The sequence below is a fragment of the Archocentrus centrarchus genome, chromosome 18, assembly GCF_007364275.1.
Source record: "Archocentrus centrarchus isolate MPI-CPG fArcCen1 chromosome 18, fArcCen1, whole genome shotgun sequence".
Taxonomy (NCBI): Eukaryota; Metazoa; Chordata; class Actinopteri; order Cichliformes; family Cichlidae; genus Archocentrus; species Archocentrus centrarchus.
In genome coordinates, this window is record NC_044363.1 from 7362393 (window position 1) to 7386081 (window position 23689).

The following is a 23689-nucleotide window of genomic DNA, read 5'->3' on the forward strand; positions in this document are numbered from 1 at the left end:
CGAGCAACTCATTCTGGGACACTTGAAGAACAGCACCCCCCCTACTTGGACCTGAACTAATTTGCTTACAGGACAAACAGGTAAACCAAGGATGCTGTGTCACTGGCCCTCCACTCTGGAGAACTGGAGCCGAGATAACAACTTGATCCTCAGTGCAGCAAAGATGAAGGAGCTGATTCTGGACTTCAGGAGACTGAGGCCCCTCATCCAATGCCCAATTGCCATCAGTGGCGAGAGAGTGGAGGTCGAGGAGGAAGTACCTCGGGGTCAACATCAGCCATGACATGACCAGGACCATCAACACCACATCGACGTTCAAGAAAGGTCTTCAGAGGCTTCACTTCCTGAGGTGCTTGACAATAGTGTGACTCTCACAACAGCTGCTGGTGAACTTCTACATGTCAGCCATCGAGTCCGTCCTCACATACTGTATCTCAGTATGGTACTCTGGCTGCACTGCAGACAACAGAAAAGCTCTCCAGCGCATTATCGAGACTGCTGAGAGGATCTCTGGCACCAAGCTCCCCGGACTGGAGGACATATATAGGATCCACTGCACCACGCTGGTCATAGCTATAATCATTAGAGCACACATCCTGGACACTGCCTCTTTACCCCCTGCCTTCTTGGAGGCACTACAGGACACTGTACACCTGGACCTCAAGACTGAAAAGCAGCTTTTACCACAGAGCTGTTACACTACTGAATACAAACATTTCAAATCCAGTATAGCACACTGCACTCAGTTTAAACTGTTTACTACCATTTATACTGTCGCTTACTGTGAATAACGCATCACATTACCTCTGCTCACAGTAAATACCAGCTCTGTATTTATTGACCAGCTGGTTAAATCTGAGAAACGTGGTTAAGTTTTAAAGTAACTGATCTCTGTGGCTTGCATTCCACTGAGAGAAATGATCTCTTTATCTGTAAACTTGTGCAAACAGCCTTTTCCAAGAAAACGAGGGTGTAATAATTAATGTAAGAGTTTGAGAAGTTGCCAAAAACATCATAGCACACAAACCAGTTTCACTTGTTTTTGATTTAGATGGCTGCTTGTGCAAACACTGTGTAACTGAAATACAAGTTTAGTGTAACAACACAATTTGTCATCAAATTTGCAACAATGAGTCTTGTATGACAGTTTGTGGACATGTGAAAATATGTGACTTCAGGTTTTCAGAACAGCCCGCACTCTGGTCCTATTACTTCCAGAAACTTAATAACAACATTATTTATTGCAGCATTATTGAAGCACGTAATTGGGGAAAAATCAATAGACAAATGCTATCTCAGGCTAACTATGCAGATTCTGACCCTTAAACAGCAAATAATTGTGACATTTACGGCTAACTTATTTTTTTCTTTTTTTCTTGAACGCTGCTGGAAAAATTCATTGGCAGAGCCTGTTTAAAGGTAGCTTCAAGTCTGTTATAACTCCAGCTTGCAATGCTGCATCAATTGTATTTAAGAATTTTTTTCTTGATTTTGGAGAGAATACTTTAAGTACAGAGCGAGTTACAGGTCATGTTTGTCCACAAAAACACCACGGAGTCTGTCAATAGAGCACAAGCAAAACTTCAGTCACTTTGCAGGTACTTCTCAGTTACATTAAAGGTGAAAACTGAGAGTGGAACAAAGGTACACAGTCCATTAGACAAGGTAAATATGATAAATATGGTAAATATGTCAATTTTTGACAAAGCCTGTTTTGGAGTCTCTACATGATGGACTACAGAGATGATTGAATTCATGTGTGGGACACTGTGGAGTTTCAATGTCCATCCATCCATTCATTTTCTTCCACTTATCCAGGGCTGGGTTGCGGGACCTGAAGCCTAAGCAGAGAAGCCCGGACCCCAGCCACCTCCACCAGCCCATCTGGGGGGGACCCCAAGGTGTTTACAGGCCAGCCGAGAGATATCGTCCCATTAGAATTATAAGGTTCTATCTGACATTTTTGACGAAATTGACTTATTGTCAATTCTTACTCGTTAACCGCTAATCAACAATATGTAAGAGATTTTTTTTCAGTTATATCCAAGTTTGGCCATTTTATTCACAAAACAAAAATGTTCTATCTGCAAAATCAAGCTTTAACTTGGTACTACAAGGATCTATTATTTAATATCTCAAAACTAGTCAGAATTCACATCGAACCTTATAATTCTAAGGGGATGATATAATCTCTCCAGGGTATCCTGGGTCTGGCCCAGGGCCTCCTTGAAAACCTCACCCAAGAGGTGCCCAGGAGGCATCCTAGTCAGATGCCCGAGCCACCACAACTGGCTTCTTTCAATGTGGAGGAGCAGCGGCTCTACTTTGAGCCCCTTACAAATGGCCGTACTCCTCACCCTATCTCTAAGAAAGAGGCCAGCCACCTTTTGGAGGAAGCTCATTTCTGATGCTTGTATTCACAATCTCATTCTTTCGGTCACGACCCAAAGCTCATGACCATAGGTGAGGGTAGGGACGTAGATTGACCGTTAAATCAACAGCTTCGCTTGTATGCTCAGCTCCCTCTTCACCACCACTTGAAGCTCCCAAAATGAATCAATCCTCATGGACTCCGATGTTAAAATGTTTCATTTTGTCATATAATAAAAATATCATGATCATAAAATGCAAAATACCTTTGGTAATAAATAAATCATTATCACAAATGTTTTTATTTGCAAGATACAAAATGTTCAAATGTCTAAAACTGTATATAATAGATGTCCAGATATGAAAGCTCCTTACCATGTAAATCCTGCACCCTGAGACAGTACGCCAAGCGGGAGGAAAGAGGCTAAGGTCTAACTATTGCTTCCTGATCTTAAGTAGGAGCCTGACTGACGTCATTTAAATATAGACTGAAACAATTTTTAAAAGGTAACCAGTTAGGTGGATTTTTATAAATGTAATTTTGTGTTCTAGTATTGTTTGTGTTGTTGTGTCATTGTATGTTGTTATAATTACTGTGCAAAGGGCCAAATAGGGACAGGCATTGTGAATTACCTTAGGTAACATATCATATTTTTTTAACCTTTCTATTGTAACATATTTGTCCCTATGTACGAATAAATGAAACTAAATGAAAACTAAATGAAAGTCTCAGGGCCACTACCAAGATGGGGGAAAAAATGCATGAGTTCCACATCAGGAAGATGACCACAACTGCGGTGGCTGTGGCTCAGAAAGTAGAGCAGGTCATCTACTAATCAGAAAGTCGGTGGTTCAATTGGCTGCTCCAGTCTGCATGCCAAAGTATCCCTGGTCAAGATGTCAGCGTGAATGTTAGACAGTAATCACTGTAGGGTCAAGTGCTTGTGTTAACGGGTAAATGCAAACATGTTATATAAACCACATTGAGTACTCAGCTAGAGTACTGTATACTATGGTGGCCCTGAAGTGCAAACCACAACAACATTAACTAAGCACAATTACAAATTACAAAAACACAACAACATTAACAAAAACATGACATTAACAAAAACACAACAAAATTAACAAACCAGAAAAGGTAGGTCCCAGTGGGAAAACCTAGGAAATCGCTGATTGGACGACGATTGAACCGGAAGTTAGGCCACAGCTGCTGCAAAAGTTCGGTGACAGCTCAACCAGCTCTTTTCCGCAGCTAGGGTAATACATAGCGCTATGTCCAAATTCAGGGGCTGCATCCGGCGAAGGACCCTGCGCACGTAAACTGGGTCCTTAGCAGCCCACGAAGACCGAAAGTGAAATTGGACGGTCTAGCCGTCATATCTGCGTCACCTGCCCTCACATCTGCATAGCTCATGTCACTTAGCAACCGTGACAGTGTGAAGCACAGCTGTGGAAAAACAGCTGGTTAAATGGAGAACAAACTTTTGCTCCTTTTTGTGTTTTCATTTTAAGTCTTAATTCAAAATAAGCTGTTAAAACAAGCAGGACATATTTCAACAACAAGGAATACAGCTGAGCGAATGATTAACTTCCAACTATATTAAGTGAGACATTAATGTTGAATAAAACTATCCAGTTATGAAGCTTAACTTTAACTTTCAGGCAAACCGATTTGCTCAGGAACAAATGAAATGCTGAAATAAACCAAACACCAGCCATTAGAGATCATCTGAGGGAGTTGTGTAGACCTGTGTTTAACTTCCAATCAGCGGCGAAAGCCAGCGGGGCTTTGAAAAGGATGTGCCAGCAGTCGGGCATTCTCTCCGGCTAAGGTGAGCCTCGGTAGCCCGGTCAGCTGACAGCTAGTGAGGCGAGGTGCTGGTAGAGCAGCGGCAACGGACAGCTCCAAAAACGGTGGAGCTTTTTGCAATTAAGCGATATCTTGATAAAACAAGCTGATATTTGAGGTTTACACATTTACATTCTCACTTTAAAACATCTTAAAAGACATATAAAAATCTTAAAAGACATATTAAGTGAGACATCTTAATGTCTCACTTAATGTAGTTGGAAATTAATCTTTCGCTCAGCTGTATTCCTTGATGTTGAAATGTGTTATGCTTGTTTTAACAGCTTATTTTGAATTAAGACTTAAAATGAAAACACAAAAAGGAGCAAAAGTTTGTTCTCCATTTAACCAGCTGTTTTTCCACAGCTGTGCTTCACACTGTCACGGTTGCTAGGTGACATGAGCTACACTGACGCGAGGGCAGGTGATGGAGATATGAAGGCTAGACCGTCCAATTTCACAATCTCACTTCCGGTCTTCCTGGGCTGCAAAGGACCCAGTTTACGTGGGCCGGGTCCTTCGCAGGATGCGGCCCCTGAGTTTGGACACAGTGCTATGTATTACCCTAGCTGCGGAAAAGAGCTGGTTGAGCGGTCACCGAACTTTTGCAGCAGCTGTGGCCTAACTTCCGGTTCAGTCATCGTCCAATCAGCGATTTCCCAGGTTTTCCCACTGGGACCTACCTTTTCCGATTTGTTAATGTTGTTGTGTTTTTGTTAATGTCATTGTATTTTTGTTAATGTTGTTGTGTTTTTGGTTAATGTTGTGTATTTTTAATCTTGTTGTGTTTTTATAATTTGTAATTGTGCTTAGTTAATGTCGTTTTGTTTTTGTTAATGTTGTTGTGTTTTTGTTAATGTTGTGTTTTTGTAATTTGTAATTGTGTTTAGTTAATGTCGTTGTGTTTCTGTTAATGTTGTGGTGTTTTTGTAATTTGTAATTGTGCTTAGTTAATGTCATTGTGTTTTTGTTAATGTTGTGTTTTTGTTAATGTGTTTTTGTAATTTGTAATTGTGCTTAGTTAATGTCATTGTGTTTTTGTTAATGTCGTGTTTTTGTTAATGTTGTTGTGTTTTTATTAATGTTGTGTTTTTGTAATTTGTGATTGTGCTTAGTTAATGTTGTTGTGGTTTGCACTTCAGGGCCACCGTATTATATACCTCAGGCAACAAAAAACGAGAAAGAAGAGCAAGAATCATCATGGAAGGACAGACCCTTGAATGGCATGTACTACCAACAGATGAAATTCAATGCAATTCAGTTAAGTTGAATTCAATTCAGCTGTATTTATTTTGCCCCAAATCACAACAGTCACCCCAGTGCCCTTTGTATTGTAGGTAAAGACCCTACAATAATTTCAGACCTGTAAAAGAGAGCTAGGGATCACCTTAGGCCTACTGTAGTGTAATTTAAAGTTGGATCACGGTCATGTGATCCAGGCCTAACTATAACCACCCCCCTGTAATTGACTTTATTGTGGTATTGTCTCCCAACTCCCATCCTTCCTCCTACAGCGAACAAAAAATTTTGCATTCTCAGCTTCCTCTTCTAGATCTTTCACAGCTTTCCTCAAGTAGAGTCCTCTCACTCCAGCACCACGATGTAGCTGGACTACTGGTTTTCCTGCAATGCCCTGAGACCTAATTTCCAAAGGGTAAATCCTGGCTTTCTAGCCAATTCTCTCGACAGCCCCCTGCCAATTCAACCAATAGTGCAAATTGGAAAAGAAAGGGCAGGTCTGACAAAAACATGTCTCTTATAATGTAAAAACTGTGGTCATGATCTCTGTGGCTTGCATTCCATTGAGAAATGATCTCTTTATCTGTAAACTTGTCCAAACAGCTTTTTCCAAGAAAACGAGGGTGTAATAATTAATGTAAGAGTTTGAGAAGTTGCCAAAAACTTCACAGCACACAAACCAGTTAGATTTGTTTTTGATTTAGATGGCTGCTTGTGCTGACAATGTGTAACTGAAATACAAGTTTGGTGTTACAACACAGTTTGTCATCAGTTGTTCAACAATGAGTCTTCTGTGACAGTTTGTGGACATGTGAAAATATGTGACTTCAGTTTGATGAGGAAATGGGTGCACACATGGTTTTTAGAGCAGCCAACCCAGCATACATAGGTGGGCCCCATGTGGGATAAGTAAGGGCAAACATTATGGGCCCCAAAAGGTTTTGACCGCAGTTTCCATGGTGGCCCTACAGGGGCTTGCCCAGATAGATTTTAACAGGCCCTGAATGGGTTTTCAGTGGGACCCAGATGGTTGATTTACATGAGGCCCATGTGATGTGTAGCGACTCCACCACCGTTTGCCCCTACACCATTGAGCAGGGAGTACTGCACCGCTGACTCGCTCTTGGTTAATCACAAACAATTCAGTTCCCACATTGCACTTCAGGTTGTTTATTTGCATGTTGCAATCATCCACACAGCAGTCAAGCCCAAGCATATGCAGGCTACTTCATGGCACTCCATACAAAGCAAGGCATTGATAAGCACATAAAAAGCGTGAAGAAAGTGCTTAGAAAGCGGTCAACAAAAATACTTTCTCCCTACTCACCGATACTCCATGCCGACACACCGGTGACCAGGTGATTATATTTCCTACCCATTAACCAAACACCTCCCACGTGACCTACTGTAATCCCAGGCATAAACATGCAACACCATAAGTTCACCATAACACCACTGAGTTGTATATGGCTCTTACACCATGTATGGCCTATGTGTGTGCTTTCAGGAATCTTTACCTGGGCCTTATCTGGGTCTCAACTGGGCTACAATATGGGTAACAAGTGGGTTTGTCCACATTTTCCATGATGGGCCCATATGTGTTAGCCCATATGGGTTTAACAGGCCCTGAATGGGTTTTCAGTGGGACCCAAATGGCTGACTTACATGAGGCCCATGTATGGCCCATCTGTGTGCTTTAAGGAACTATTAACTGGGCCTTAATAGGCTCTCAACTGGGCTAAAATATAGGTACTAAGAGGATTTGTCCACATTTTCCACAATGGGCCCATTTAGGTTTGCCCATGTGGGTTTAATGAGCCTGAATGGGTTTTCAGTGGGAGCCAGATGGTAAGGCCTTATTCCTGATGGACCAATTAATGGGGTCTTTCTCAATTAAGCTGTAATACGAAGTGAATTACATTCACAGATATGCAATCTTAATCAACAAACCAAAGTCCTAAAATGCTTTAGCATAAAACTTGGGGAAAAAAATCAGATGAAAAATGTCTTTTGGTCAAGGCTCTTTATTTGGTAAAAGTTAATGTGAAATATTGGCAGTAACTACTTTTTACCTGAGCAAATATTTAGTATATGAATAAAACTTCTTTAAACAGAAAACTCAAACAGAAAACAGGCCTACAACAAACTACAAGAAATGCGCTTTTAAACCAAGAAAATTTAATGTTTTGCTCAGCGTTATTCAACATCTACAAAATATGATTCCCATTTTTGTTAAAAGATAGCATTTGTGAAAATAACTAAAATTAGTTTTTACTAAAAAAAGACACACACATAAAAAAAAAAAAAAAAGAACCTTTTCAAGATCGATGAACATTTTTGAGAACGACCTAACAGCCATGTGCATGCTTAAACTTAAAAGCTACCATAGACTACTGAAAGTGCGGGGTTGCGCCGGGGGTCCGTAGAGTCGGGGTTGCGCCGGGGGTCCGCAGAGTCGGGGTTGTGCTGGGGCTCCTCAGGCTTTGAGAATTTCTGGGCACACCGGAGCGATAAACTTTTGGGGTAGATCTAGTTGCAGTAAATTCAGAGGGATGAGAAGGTGGTATTTCATTCTCAGAGTCAACATCTTCTTCGCTAGATGAAAAAGCATTCCGTCTTTTGGAGGACCTGAAAAGATCAAACAGAATCTAACAACTACACATGTGGAAAAAATTGCTTGTACCCCTCTGTTAATGACTGAAAAACCCAAAATAGTTACTGAAATAACTTGAAATGGACAAAAAACAAATAAATAAAAAATACACGCTGTGTATTAGACAATATAAGACCCCCTTCCACACTACCTTCTATGTCGCTTTTCTGGGATATCATTATCTGTTTGAAGATCTGATGTTGCTTCTGCCCTAGCAAGCTTTCGTCGTGCCTCTCCATAGTTTTCTTTATAAAAGAAGAAAAAAAAAAGAATTAAGACAATCCTAAATCTAAGCCCCACATGTTTTCAAAGTTTTCATGTAAGTAAATGTTTATCACCTGCATGTCCAAGAACACGCACACAGCATATCTTCCACGAAGCATCTGGCTGTAGTTGTTGTTTTACTGCTTTAGTGACATTTATACCAAGGCCCATTGGCCAGAAGCACTGAACCTTGTTTTCATCTGTAAACCAACATGATGGGATAAAATCCATCAACTTCTTTCCATCCGTCGCCTCTTGAATTCCACGATGCTGAAGAAGGACATGCTGAAAGTTCATATGAAGTCTATTAGTAGTCATGTAACTGAGGAAAGACAACATGACCGACCCGCAAAGGAAGGAGAACAAGTTTTTTTGCCAGGTTAGTCACAGGTACACCATGAAGACGGTCAGACAGTTGTGTCACTGTTCTGATTCCTAGACAAGATGAATCAATAGGGTATCTGCAGAAACAGTCTTGTTCTTCATAAAACTCACACACAGTGTACATGGCTCCTGAAAACAACTGTATTATATTTTTTATTACAGCAACTTTGCCCTCAACATCAAAACAGTTATCTCCTGCGCAACATGATATGACAGTTCCCTCATGTCTGTACTGCCTGAACTGCATGCGAGCATGAAAATCTGGGATAGTTGTACCACATGAATGTGGAAGTTGAGGTTTATTCCTCCTTCCATTTTCACCCAGAATGGGCTTTTCAGCTAAACGCCGAACGACTTGTTGTAGAGGGTTTTGGGGTCTTCATACAAGTCGCTTTAATGTCCCCAGATAATTTTCAAAGGGAAAACATGAAATATTGTCCAAGGCACCATACTTTCTGGCATCATCAGCCAAATGTATGAGACAGTGGGGGTTGTAGACTAAGTGTTCTGTTCCATATACCTTAGCAAAATTGGCAACATAACACTTCAACAGTCTTCCAGCATAGTCACAGTATTTACAGCACAAAGCTGGGCTAAGAAGAATTCTCACTGCTATTGAGAGCAACAGAAAGTTGTTGTACATTTGTGTTGATGGGCCAGTGTACAAAATAAATTGTCTGAATTCTGTTGCCTTCCATTGAGTGTATTCCATCAGTGACCGTGGTTTTCGAGAAACATTTCTTGGAAGGTGATCTCTGACTGATTTCAAGTGATTAGAAATAATGGAAATGGTAACTGCAGACAGATGACACCTTAAAGGTCCCTTGATCCACAAACCTATAACTTTTTTAACATGTCCTAAACAAACTAGGTGCATGTAGTCAAGCACAAAGCTTGACACCATTGCTACACCAAGCTCTTGCAAGGGTCAAACTCCATAATGGTGGTCTTCATCTATCAAAAGTTAAAAAGCTCCATCTGTTCGTAGAGGTGCTGTACAATCAGGAAACACAACCTTTTTATCCATGTAAATTCCATGCTCTCCACAGCGTTCACAGGAGCTGTAGCCAGAATGACCTTTGATACATTTCAAAAATGCCCGAGCAGGTGCATCGCAGATAAAGGCATCTGGAAGTGCAATATTAAAATGTTTTCCTTTGTAATGCAAACCCTCTTGAGTTACTGACTTCAGGTCTTCAATAAAGTCTTTTAAGTACTCGTTGACAGAGTCAGGCTTGGACAAGCCTGCATATAAACCAATGATAATAACACTACACTTTGGAAATTCCTTAATCCTGGCCAAAATAGGCCACAACTCCATATTTGAGCTCCTGAAGAGTGGTAACCCATCAATGTTCACCCGTAAAGTTAAAGTATCAACTGAAAGATGAGTAATTTAACAGCTATGAAGTTATTGCTTTAGTGACTCTAAAATATAAGGGTAAAAAGGTCATAAATACTGAGAAAATAGTAAATTAGTTTCATAGTTATTTTGTCATTGTTGTTTCAAATTTGGCAGGAGAAAGTAAGCATTCAGTAGAAAAAAAGAGGATATAAAGTGTGTTCATAGTAACAGAAACGCAGTGTTTCTCAGTGGAGTGTATCTTTTGTCAACTCCCAAAACCTTTGAAGTGAAAGAAATGGGACATGGTATTTACTATCATTTTGGAGTGGCTAAAGAAATAACTTCACAACTGTTAAATGACTCTCATCTTTCAGTTGATACTTTAACTTTACGGGTGAACATTGATGAGCTCTTCAGAAGCTCAAAAATAGAGTTGTGGCCTATTTTGGCCATGATTAAAGAATTTCCAGTGTGATGTTATTATTATTGAGTCATTTATTTACTTCTGTATTTAATGTCAGTTTTTTGCAGACTCAATGTCCGTACAAAAAGCTTGAGTGACAAAATTGTTTTAAATTGCAACAAAAATGTTCACATTTATACTTCCTAAAATCTTGTTCTTAAAATCTAAACAATGTATTAGCCTACCTTTTCAAATCTTTACAAAGTGATCCTCGCACGCTGCTTGATGCTCTTGAAGTCTGCAAAGAAATAGATTTCAATATTTGGGGTTTTGATAATCCTGTATTTTCACCTAAAATTACCAGCATCTATTGTTGAATAACGCCATTTTAAATATAGTGGTTCTAAAAATACAATATATAATATGGACCATAACTCATATAACTACAGTACAGTAATCTTAAAAAGACTTTCAATTATAATCCATATAATCCAGAAGAGTTACACTTGTATATCATGCATTTAATGTGTCCCAGAGTGCCGTTTTCTTCCACTAATGGGTTTGTAGAAATCACATAAAAAGCATAAACAACAAAAACATAATCCAGATGTTTTATCAATCACCTGCTAAAAGCATTTCCTATGTTCAAATATCAGTCAGCTGTGAGCATAAATTATCAAGTTTTCAATGCAACAACAGGAAGTGACATCATCTTGCTTGAAACTGTAGTTTTTTCTTGAAAGCCTTTCACAGCTCTACTGGTGCTGAAGAGTAATGCCTCTTTGCGCTTGCTGCGCGTGTGCAGACAGATTGCACGTAAAACAGCTGCTGCTGTGTTTTTGTTGAAATACTGGGGGCTGCATGCACATGCCTGCAATGCTGTAATGCTTTTTATTCACAAGCATCCTCGAATTACGTTTCTACTGCAGGTCTATTTTTAGTCGCTAATCAGGGATTAAAGCATAAAAAACATTTTGACGAAACCCCTCGTGACTGGGGGAGAGGCTTCGAGCACAAACGATCGTTAGTGTTAATGGCAGCCCCCGCTAGCAAACTGTGGTTATAGTGATCGTTCTGGTGGTTACAGCTGATGTAAAGAAACTATAACAGCTGACATTCTCTGCACAACGATCACAACGCACGCACGCGCGCACACACTCGCAGCACAGAGCAGTGGAGGCGTGGAAAAACTTGTCAGCCATGATCCACTCGTGTTAAGGGTCGTTTTTTCCAAATGATGGAAATCCCTGGCAGAGACAGAAAGGATGAAATGCTCCACTTACACGGAGACACCCGAGCTGCAGAGTCAAAACGAACCATCAAAGCAACAAATTTGTGTTGAGGATTTTTAATAATCGAATTATTTGAGTTACTCACGGAATCATTGCAGCCCTAAAATTTGCATTAAATTTTCAAGTTAGAACTGATATAAGCTCGACCTCCGGCAGCAACTTACATTCATGCACGTCTGTAGTGAACTAAAGTTAGAGCTGAAATTCGTCTGGCGCCTTGTCAGTCAACGTTGGCGTTCAAATGACTGTTTGTTTTCAGCAAATATGGCGCTGCAGCATTTAAAATGGTCTACAACAGCACAGTCTTTGAAATCGCTCTGCATTAAAATATTAATACATTAATGATGGCAGATTACTTTTATTGTAATTTCTTTTTTTTTACAACATCAGAAAAATTAGCACCCCCGGAAAGAAGAAAAAAAACTCCCGTGATGACAAGCACCAAATGCTTTAAATGGCGATTTGCAATATATCTTTAAAAATTGATACAATACAGTTGAAACAGATAGAAAAAAGTACTTACTGAATTTTCGTGGAAGGACATCCAAGCAGACTCCGCGCCAACTGACTGAAGAAGAGAACCTGTTTGATTCTTCCACCATCAGACAGATGTGCCTTCTCAGAAATGTGTACTGAAGATAAACTGATTGATACTCATGAATCCTGCTTTTTGGAATTCTTTTAAAGGCTCTTAAAAATAAACTATGAATTACTCAAAAATGGCACTTAACATGGGTTTCATAGAGTGATGAGCACAAATTGGAAATTTTTGTTCATATTATAATCGATATGTACGGAGGAGATCAGGAGGGAGGTGCAACAGTAAGTGTCTACAGCTCTCTGTAAAAAACTGTGCAGGTTCTGTCATGGTTTGGGGCTGCATTTCATCCACTGGTGCTGGGTATCTTGCCAAATTTGATGAAATTATGAATGCAGAATAGTACCATCAGATTTTGATCCACCATGCAACAGTCTGGAAAGCATCTGACTGGCAACAGCTTCATTTTTCAGCACGACAATGATCCCAAACAGGCTCTGTCATGGTTTGGGGCTGCATTTCAGCCAGTGGTACTGATATCTTGTCAAAAATCATTTAACATTTACCTAAAAATGGTTAAAGTGGATCTATGAACTGCAACACTTGGAGGATAAACTCTCATATGCTGTGATAATGGAATCAAACTGCATCAGAGGGAAAGTGGGATTCTAGGAAAACAAAGTTAGCTGGCATAATGTTAGCTTATAACCAGCTGCTGTTGCTGCTAACTGTCCTGACAGCAACAAGCCACAAGGAGCGATCCACAATGGATCCAGGCTTGATGAGCTTGGAATATATAAATGGATCCAAAATGGAACAGCATCAGATGAATGGAATGGGTCTGTAATCCTGATCCATTCCATATTCGTCCCGACTTGCAAGAGGACTCAGATCTGGACATAGTTTGCGGATCTATTAAGGAGTCTGTTATACATCCAGGGAGGATCAGTTCTGGAGTCACTTTGCTATCTGGGATGGAAGTGTCTGTCTATCACATGCATACAGCACAAAAGGCATCTTTGGCCCCAGTCTTACCTACTGTAACGCAGAATAGAAGGGATCCTCTGCTATAGGCTGATAGAGATCGGCTGGGGACATCTTTGTGGTGGTTCCGGCTTTTGCTCCTACAGGTGTAATTCCACCTGTAGGAGCAAAAGCCAGTAAAAAATCAGTAAACAGCTAAAATTTTTCACTTATTAAAATACTTATTTCCCTTAGATTGTTACAAATTACTTGGTGATGTTTATGATATTGTTTAACTTCAGTCTTACTATTAAAATATCTGTTCACAGTTGGTCTCACCTTCCAGCTGAGTGTCACCCAAGGCATAGTAAATGCATCTAGAGGACAATCTGTTCATCTTAAATTCCAGCTTATTAATTAATCAAAGACCCAGACAAAATTTGATTTATTTTGAAAGCCTGACTCTTAGTCTTGTCCACCCTAATTGGGAAACTCAAAAACCTGTTTTATTTGTTATTATTTATCATCCACCTGGTCCTTACTCAGAGTTTCTGTCTGATTTCTCAGACTTTTTATCTGATTTAGTGCTCAGTTCAGATAAAATAATTATAGTGGGTGATTTTAACATCCATGTAGATGCTGAAAATGACAGCCTCAACACTGCATTTAATCTATTGTTAGATTCAATTGGCTTCTCTCAAAATGTAAAGGAGCCCACCCACCACTTTAATCATACTCTGGATCTTGTCCTAACATATGGCATAGAAACTGAAGACTTAACAGTATTCCCTGAAAGCCCCCTCCTGTCTGATCATTTCTTAGTAACATTTACATTTACTTTAATGGATTACACAGCAGTGGGGAATAAGTTTTATTACAGTAGAAGTCTTTCTGAAAGTGCTGTAACTAAGTTTAAGGATCTAATTCCTTCATTGTTATGCTCTTCAGTGCCATGTGCCAACACAGTGCAGAGCAGCTACCTAAACTCTGCTCCCAGTGAGGCAGATTATTTCGTCAATAGTTTTACATCCTCACTGCGTATAACTTTGGATACTGTGGCTCCTCTGAAAAGTAAAGCTTCAAATCAGAAGTGCCTGACTCCGTGGTATAATTCGCAAACGCACAGCTTAAAGCAGATAACCCGAAAGCTGGAGAGGGAATGGCGTCTCACTAAATTAGAAGATGCTCATTTAGCCTGGAAAAAGAGTTTGTTGCTCTGTAAAAAAAAAGCCCTCCTTAAAGCTAGGACATCTTACTATTCATCATTAATTGAAGAAAATAAGAACAACCCCAGGTTTCTTTTCAGCACTGTAGCCAGGCTGACAAAGAGTCAGAGCTCTGTAGAGCCGAGTATTCCTTTCACTTTAACTAGCAGTGACTTCATGGATTTCTTTACAAATAAAATTTTAGACATTAGAGAAAAAATTATTCATAAACATCTCTAAGATTTATCTTCATGTTCGGCTGCTTTCAGCACTGCTGGTATTTCTTGAGACTCTTTCGCTCCAATTGATCTTTCAGAGTTAACTTCAATAGTTACTTCCTCCAAACCAGCAACATGTTTATTAGATCCCATTCCTACTAGACTGTTCAAAGAAGTCTTTCCAATTATTGATGCTTCTATCTTAAAAATGATCAATCAGTCTTTATTAGTTGGCTATGTACCACAGACCTTCAAGGTGGCTGTAATTAAACCTCTACTTAAAAAGCCGTCCCTTGACCCAGCTGTCTTAGCTAATTATAGGCCAATCTCCAACCTTCCTTTTCTCTCAAAGATCCTTGAAAGAGTAGTTGTAAAACAGCTAACTGATCATCTGCAGAGGAACGGTTTATTTGAAGAGTTTCAGTCAGGTTTCAGAATTCATCACAGTACAGAAACAGCATTAGTGAAGGTTACAAATGATCTTCTTACAGCCTCTGACAGTGGACTCATCTCTGTACTTGTCCTGTTGGACCTCAGTGCAGCTTTTGATACTGTTGACCATAACATTTTATTACAGAGATTAGAGCTTGCTATAGGTATTAAAGGTACTGCACTGCGGTGGTTTGAATCATATTTATCTAATAGACTCCTATTTGTTCATGTAAATGGGGAGTCTTCTTCACACACTAAGGTTAATTATGGAGTTCCACAGGGTTCTGTGCTAGGACCAATTCTATTTACATTATACGTGCTTCAATTAGGCAGTATTATTAGAAAGCATCAATTTTCATTGTTATGCAGATGATACTCAGCTTTACCTATCAATGAAGCCAGATGACACACATCAATTAGTTAAACTGCAGGAATGTCTTAAAGACATTAAGGCCTGGATGACCTCTAATTTCCTGCTTCTAAATTCAGATAAAACAGAAATTCTTGTACTCAGCCCCACAAATCTTAGAAACATGGTGTCTAACCAGATACTTACTCTGGATGGCATTACTTTGGCCTCCAGTAACACTATGAGATATCTTGGAGTCATTTTTGACCAGGATATGTCCTTCAATGCACATATTAAACAAATATGTAGGACCGCTTTTTTGCATTTGCGCAATACTTCTAAAATCAGAAACATCCTTTCTCAGAGTGATGCTGAAAAGCTAATTCATGCATTTATTACTTCTAGGGTGGATTATTGTAATTCATTATTATCAGGCTGTCCTAAAAGCTCCCTGAAAAGCCTTCAGCTGATCCAAAATGCTGCAGCTAGAGTACTTTTGCTCTTTGGCTGGCAAAAACATCAGCTGCTCTTAATATGTTCTTGGGCTACGTTTCATTATTTTAGCTTTGTGCTAAGCTAGGCTTTATTTTGTCGCTCCTGCTCAAAACCTTACAGATTTGAAAAAAAAAATCTAGTTCATGAAAAGCATCTACAGTATATTCCTTAAAAATCTGAGCCATTTATTTATTAATGAAACTTTTAAACCTTTCTATTTTTATGTTCCTTTTTCCTTTTAGTTTTGCAATTTTTTTTTTTTTTCCATAGATACCCAGGCGCCCAGGAATCGCCCGACAGAGCCCCCCCCCCCCCCCCCCCCCCCCCCCCCAATGCCAAAGAGGACCATGCCAACCCCAGGACACAGCTGCCATTGGAGTGTGCCAGAAGCCACACCAAGACAACCGGACACGCACCACAGGACCCCCAGGCACGTACACCCCAGGGGCAGCAGTGACGAATAATGGGGAGCAGCGGGGAGCGGTAGGAACCATGTCCCACAGGGGCCAAGGCTCAGCAAGCCACAGACCCAGGCCCAGCTGTCCACACATGTGCACGCACACACAAAACACACACACACACACACACATATGCACACGCACACACACACACACACACACACACACACACACTCTAGTCACACACCCATGCATTAGATACGGACCATACATGGACATTAGTCCCTTTATGTACCACATTGTTTATGTTGTTGGTACAAGGTGCCGTAATTCCACATGAAATCAAATTTTCCCTGCAGAAGATTCCACTGTAAGATGGTCAGTGTTATTTACAGATGTTAATATTGTTCCAAATTCATTCATTTTGGCCACATAATGCAGATGACTCTTAGACTCATATTTGTAGCAACAATTTACAATATATTATACTATTTTGTGGCAAAATGTAAATGAAACCCGACTGAGTCTAATAATCAGATACTTTACTAATCTTATGTGTTCATGATTTCACTTTTGGTTTTATTCTTTAACTCATGTTGTCTGCTTTTAAAGTGATTGACTGCTTTATTGCTTTTTTTTTTTTCCAAAACAAAAATGCTTGTGTTTGATTTAAGGTTTTTTTTTTTTAACTAAATGCATGTCTGAATTTGTACTTCAAGCCTCCTGTGTCCTTTTTGAAGAAACTCACAACCCTCACTTTAGACAGAGTATGAATCTAAAACAGGTGCTTCCCACTCATAATGTGTGATTTTCATTTGAGGAGATGAGATTCAGGAAGCTCAAATTATCACTAAAGTCTACAAATTCATGAATATAACAAACTAACAAAGGTGCAGGCAATAAGGCAATACCTGACAAGAAAACACTGTTTTCCTGCTTGTGACTTCATAGAAATAATTTTGTGCTACTGTATATAATACTGTATAAAAAAAATAATTGAATAAAAATAAATTAATAAAGGTCACTAACATACCCTCCTTCTTCCTGTTTTTTCTTACAGCAACATATGTCGTGCTGCTTGCACTTACTGTGCAGGCACCTGTGTAGACAGAAAAAACTAATTATTACTATCATTATTATTAATATTATTTTACTATTATTTAAGCAAGTATTTCTCAGATCATTTCATAATCATCTCATAAACATTAGGAGAAAAACTCAGAAATCCCTCTAGACTTTGCCAAATTTCCCTTCAAAGTGAGCAAAAACATTACGCTTCTGTTTCACTAAACAACCACAATATAAAATATTGAAACAGTGTTTTGATCTGTTTGATCTACATTTGCTGACTGACAGTGCAATGCTGCAGTATTAGAAAAAAAAATATTTTCAAACATTTCTCGCCAAATGTTTATTAGCAGATTTTTTCATGTGTCACTTGCTAAGTCACAGGGACTCCAGATTACAGCTGCTTAGAAACCATAAACTTTGGTTTAACATACTGTGACTGTGTGTGTGCAGCAAAACAAAAACAATGAACACAAAGTTAATATTTATGTTGTTTTCTTTACTTCTGTTCTAGCAACCTTTGCCAAAGTGATACAGTCTCACTGCCACCATAAACAGAAGGCTGGATAAAATGGTGGCAATGATCCAAAATGTCCCAATAAAGGAGATCTGGGTCATAACATTGTGACTGTCTGGATTAGTTGCTGAATTTACATTTCGAGAGACTAAACGGTGGTTTGAAAAGAGAGAAATGTTGGAATGAGAAAAGAAAGATGAACAATGCAAATGTTCATGTTAGGTTCTTCACACTCACACATGTAAAAGCTTGAAATTCAATTTGAAAGCTTCTAACACAGCTTAAAGGTTTAGTACACCTGTTCCAATTTACATTTGCACTCTGGAAATTTCCCAGTATTTCACAAGTGATTCCTACAAACAGATTCAGCAGCTCTGCTTTAAAGCTCTCACTCACTTCACAAGCATGTATGAACCTTATTTTAAACACCTCAGTGTCTCACCTGTGACTTTCAGCCAGCTCTCTGGTGATCCTCCAGCTCCTGAGATGCTGCACTTGTAAAGTCCTTCATCAGACTTGGAAACTCTGTAGATGTTCATGTTTCCTGTGGAGCTTCTGTGGATGTGACGTCCATCTTTATAGAAATCAGCTTTGAAGTTGGAGGAAGAGGTTTTGTTTCTGCAGTGAAGAGTCACAGTTTCTCCCAGGAACAGCAGGAACCTCTAGGATCACAGAACCACCTGATACAACATGAATATGAGATTCATTTGCTAAGAAATTCATTTTAAATCAATCAGAAAATATTGTAGTCTTGCTGCAAACATACCAGTGACAGAGATGTTGATCATGTTGCTTCTTTCAGTCTCACACCAGTACTCTCCACTGTTGTCTGTATAAACATGCTTAATGGTGCAGGATGATCCTGTTGATGTTCTCTCATTGGTTCTGATACATGATGTATTGAAATAATTGCGATCTGTTTGGAATGAAACTGCATCTGAAAGAAAGAAGAAAGATTCAGTTTAGTCTTTTAATACTGACACTCCTGGAGTGAAATTAAACAACAAAGGGATAAAAGGGTAAATAAAACAAAAAGTGCATCATAACCAGAGGATGAGGTTCACTAAAATCACCAAAGAACATTTTTCCCCACTTCCTACTTTTTTTTTCTAAATTTTTTGCTCCTCCAACATGATTAACAGAGTTCATATAAATGAGCAAACAGCAGGTACTCACCAACTTTCTGATCCTGTCCATCCAGCAGAATCATAACGATCATCACTGATGAGACAACAGAAAAATACAGTTTTTCTAAGATACTTAGTGATCCTTAAAGCTACTTAAAGTAAATGTACTATCACACATTGTAATTGTTGATGGCCACGTGTTTAAGAATAACTGATAACTCCTTAATCATGTGGAAACAGAGAAAATACTCACACAGTCTTGTGCACAGAGCTCTCATATTGTCTTGCCTCAGATTAAAGACAAAAATGTAAACTGCTGCAAAAACAATTTTAATATTAAAATATTTTCACAAATAATCTAGTTTTAGAAAAGAAGTTTCCAAAGAAGCTGAGCTGCTTTTGTGTCAAGTCAAGCCTCAGTGGGTGGAACAAGGAAGTAGTTCAGACTAATGCTGTTTGATGCAACTTGGAGATGGTTCATGTTTCCTGAGAACATCTGACTTCAGATCAGTGAGAAACTGGCACTACAAACACAAACAAGGTTTTCAGAACAGGAAACAGTGTTGACTTTTGACATGCAGAGAGCATTTTTATACATTTTCACATCAAAATTTGCACTTTTGGCCACATGATATGTGTAATCAAATGAATTAATCAAATGCAACCTGTTCAAGAAAATCTGTTGAAAATAGGTTTTGCAGTTTAAAAATAACTTATTGCTTTTTGCAGCAATGTCAGCTCAAATGCATCATCCTACATTTTGTTTTTTGTTTTTTTCCAGGAAGGTTTAAAGTTGTGAACTGTACAGTCCAACATAATATGCATTGTGTCTTCTACTTCCTTAATAGCTATTATTTCATTTCAGTACAAAGAAAATCACAGGTTACACGAGTGTCTATGAACGGACCACAGAGTCCGTTAACAGACAAATAGCAATACTGCAGTTATATTGCAGATGTTTATCGGGATCATGGTGAGAGTTTTAAAAATGAGTTTTACATTCATGACAGTCATTTATTTATTTTTTTAAATTTCTTACAACAGTCACATGATGCATGTGCTTATAGAAGCTTAAAATACAGAATGCAAAAAAAAAATCAGTAAAATGTTGAACATCAAGAAGAGGCATGATGGGAAATTAACTATTGAGCTTTCATTGTTTTATTTGTCATCAGTGGCTGGAGTGTTTTCTGGTATTAGTTGCAGCTTTGATTTTCCCACCACCACCACCAGCAACATCACAGCCACCATCACAACTGTGAATACAATCCGTAAAATGAAGTATATACTACAGCCGTGGTCCAAAGAGGGGTCTGCCTGAGTCTCTGTGTGAAGGAACACAGATGATAGAATTCATGTGTCAGACACAGCAGAGTTTTAGTGTTGGATGCATTTTGTACATTTGGTTTGGATAAAATAATATTCAATACATTGCTGTTGACTTGCGTAATACAGTGCCTTGCGAAAGTATTCGGCCCCCTTGAACTTTTCAACCTTTTGCCACATTTCAGGCTTCAAACATAAAGATATAAAATTTAAATTTTTTGTGAAGAATCAACAACAAGTGGGACACAATCGTGAAGTGGAATGAAATTTATTGGATGTGTCCAACTTTTTTAACAAATAAAAAACTGAAGTGGGGCGTGCAATATTATTCGGCCCCCTTGCATTAATACTTTGTAGCGCCACCTTTTGCTGCAATTACAGCTGCAAGTCTCTTGGGGTATGTCTCTATCAGTTTTGCACATCGAGAGACTGAAATTCTTGCCCATTCTTCCTTGCAAAACAGCTCGAGCTCAGTGAGGTTGGATGGAGAGCGTTTATGAACAGCAGTCTTCAGCTCTTTCCACAGATTCTCGATTGGATTCAGGTCTGGACTTTGACTTGGCCATTCCAACACCTGGATACGTTTATTTGTGAACCATTGCATTGTAGATTTGGCTTTATGTTTTGGATCATTGTCTTGTTGGAAGATAAATCTCCGTCCCAGTCTCAGGTCTCTTGCAGACTCCAACAGGTTTTCTTCCAGAATGGTCCTGTATTTGGCCCCATCCATCTTCCCATCAATTTTGACCATCTTCCCTGTCCCTGCTGATGAAAACCAGGCCCGAACCATGATGCTGCCACCACCATGTTTGACAGTGGGGATGGTGTGTTCAGGGTGATGAGCTGTGTTGCTTTTACACCAAACATATCGTCTTGCATTGTGGCCAAACAGTTCGATTTTGGTTTCATCTGACCAGAACACCTTCTTCCACATGTTTGGTGTGTCTCCCAGGTGGCTTGTGGCAAAATAAACAAGACTTTTTATGGATATCTTTGAGAAATGGCTTTCTTCTTGCCACTCTTCCATAAAGGCCAGATTTGTGCAGTGTACGACTGATTGTTGTCCTATGGACAGACTCTCCCACCTCAGGTGTAGATCTCTGCAGTTCATCCAGAGTGATCATGGGCCTCTTGGCTGCATCTCTGATCAGTCTTCTCCTTGTTTGAGATGAAAGTTTAGAGGGACGGCCAGGTTTTGGTAGATTTGCAGTGGTCTGATACTCCTTCCATTTCAATATGATTGCTTGCACAGTGCTCCTTGAGATGTTTAAAGCTTGGGAAATCTTTTTGTATCCAAATCCGGCTTTGAACTTCTCCACAACAGTATCTCAGACCTGCCTGGTGTGTTCCTTGGTCTTCATGATGCTCTCTGCGCTTTGAACAGAACCCTGAGACTATCACAGAGCAGGTGCATTTATACGGAGACTTGATTACACACAGGTGGACTCTATTAATCATCATCAGTCATTTGGGACAACATTGGATCATTCAGAGATCCTCACTGAACTTCTGGAGTGAGTTTGCTGCAGTGAAAGTAAAGGGGCCGAATAATATTGCACGCTCCACTTTTCAGTTTTTTATTTGTTAAAAAAGTTTGACACATCCAATAAACTTCATTCCACTTCACGATTGTGTCCCACTTGTTGTTGATTCTTCACAAAAAATTAAAATTTTATATCTTTATGTTTGAAGCCTGAAATGTGGCAAAAGGTTGAAAAGTTCAAGGGGGCCGAATACTTTCGCAAGGCACTGTAATACTGTCTGTGTTCACCTTGAATAATAATTTAAAATACTCATATATTCATCTTACAAACACAACTGTTCAAAAATAAGCCAAAGTGCCAAGAGGTCTCTGTAACGTTACCTCACCACTGCTAACTCTAATCTGATCCACATCTGATTATTTAAAAAGCAAAATCAGGATGGCAACACTTAAAATATTAGACTTACCACCTCACAAACATCACCCACAGCCTTGTGGTTAAAACCAGAGTTTCTGTGCTTATCTTAAATGCACTTAAATCCATCTCCATGTAAATGTGAACCAGGTGACGTTCATTTTGTGAGATGATCAAAAAAAGAAAAAGAAAAAATAACCAAACTGTGATGAAACTTAATTTATGTTAATCTTCTCTGACAACATATATAGAGTCCATTACATGCTGCGATGCTTTGAGATTGAAAACAAGGTAAAGAGTTGAAAACAAATCTATTCGTAAGTTACTGTTGTAACTAAAATGCAATCACCAGGAAGTTTTAGTGTTGAGGTAAGCCATTTTTTGTTTTAAAAAAACAAACAAACTTGCACACACAGTAAACTGGAGTATTAAAACATTTTACCATAATCTTACCATTACTGGTGTTTTTTGTGACTTTCAGAAAAAACAACTTTTGTGAGATCTCAGTGTCTCACCTGTGACTTTCAGCCAGCTCTCTGGTGATTCTCCAGCTCCTGAGATGCTGCACTTGTAAAGTCCTTCATCAGACTTGAAAACTCTGTAGATGTTCATGTTTCCTGTGGAGCTTCTGTGGATGTGACGTCCATCTTTATAGAAATCAGCTGTGAGGTTGGAGGAAGCGATTTTGTTTCTGCAGTGAAGAGTCACAGTTTGTCCCTCCATCACAGGAAGAGCAGGAACCTCCAGGATCACAGAACCATCTGAAACAACATGCATTTGATATTTATATCATATTACATTTAATTAAAATGAATCTCAAAATATTGCAGTCTTGCTCCAAATATACCAGTGACAGTGATGTTGATGATGTTGCTTCTCTTCCCTCCTTCAGTCTCACTCCAGTACTCTCCACTGTCGTCTGTATAAACAGTTTTAATGGTGCAGGATGATCCTGTTGGTGTCTTATTAGTTTTGCTACATGAGTCTACTTTCCCTTCATGCACAACTTCACAATAATTAACCCCATCACAGTAAAATGTTACTGGTTCATATTCAAAGAACTGCGATCTGTTTGGAACGATTCTCAAAGAAACTGCATCTGAAACAAAGAAGAAAGATTCAGTTTAGACTTTTACTGCTGAAAGGGATAAAAGGGTAAATCAAACAATAAAATGCATCAAAAAGTCTGCGATGATTAATTATACCAACTTACAAAAGAACATTTTTCCTACTTCCTACTTTTTCTAAATGTTTTTCTCCTCCAACATGATAAACAGTGTTCATATAAATGAGCAAACAGCAGGTACTCACCAGCTTTCTGATCCTGTCCATCCAGCAGAATCATAACAATCATCA

General features: G+C 39.1%; 2 protein-coding genes across 2 annotated transcripts in view; both read right to left on the reverse strand.

Moving 5' to 3' along the window:
* The window catches only part of LOC115797235 (L-amino-acid oxidase-like), a 28279-nt gene extending 9831 nt beyond the window's left edge, over positions 1-18448 (reverse strand). The window contains exons 1-2 of the mRNA XM_030753755.1: positions 18425-18448; positions 17431-17496 (exon numbers count right to left, since the gene is read on the reverse strand). The gene's annotated coding sequence lies outside the window, so the exon portion shown is untranslated. The remainder of the gene's footprint in view (positions 1-17430; positions 17497-18424) is intronic.
* On the reverse strand, positions 7849-23689 carry LOC115796639 (low affinity immunoglobulin gamma Fc region receptor II-a-like). The gene is made up of 7 exons (XM_030753003.1): positions 23645-23689; positions 23181-23432; positions 22849-23094; positions 20331-20434; positions 18425-18644; positions 13377-13479; positions 7849-8086 (listed from the first exon to the last, which is right to left on the reverse strand). Exons 1-7 carry the CDS (start codon positions 23685-23687, stop codon positions 7849-7851), a joined length of 1206 nt encoding a protein of 401 aa, XP_030608863.1. The 5' UTR covers positions 23688-23689.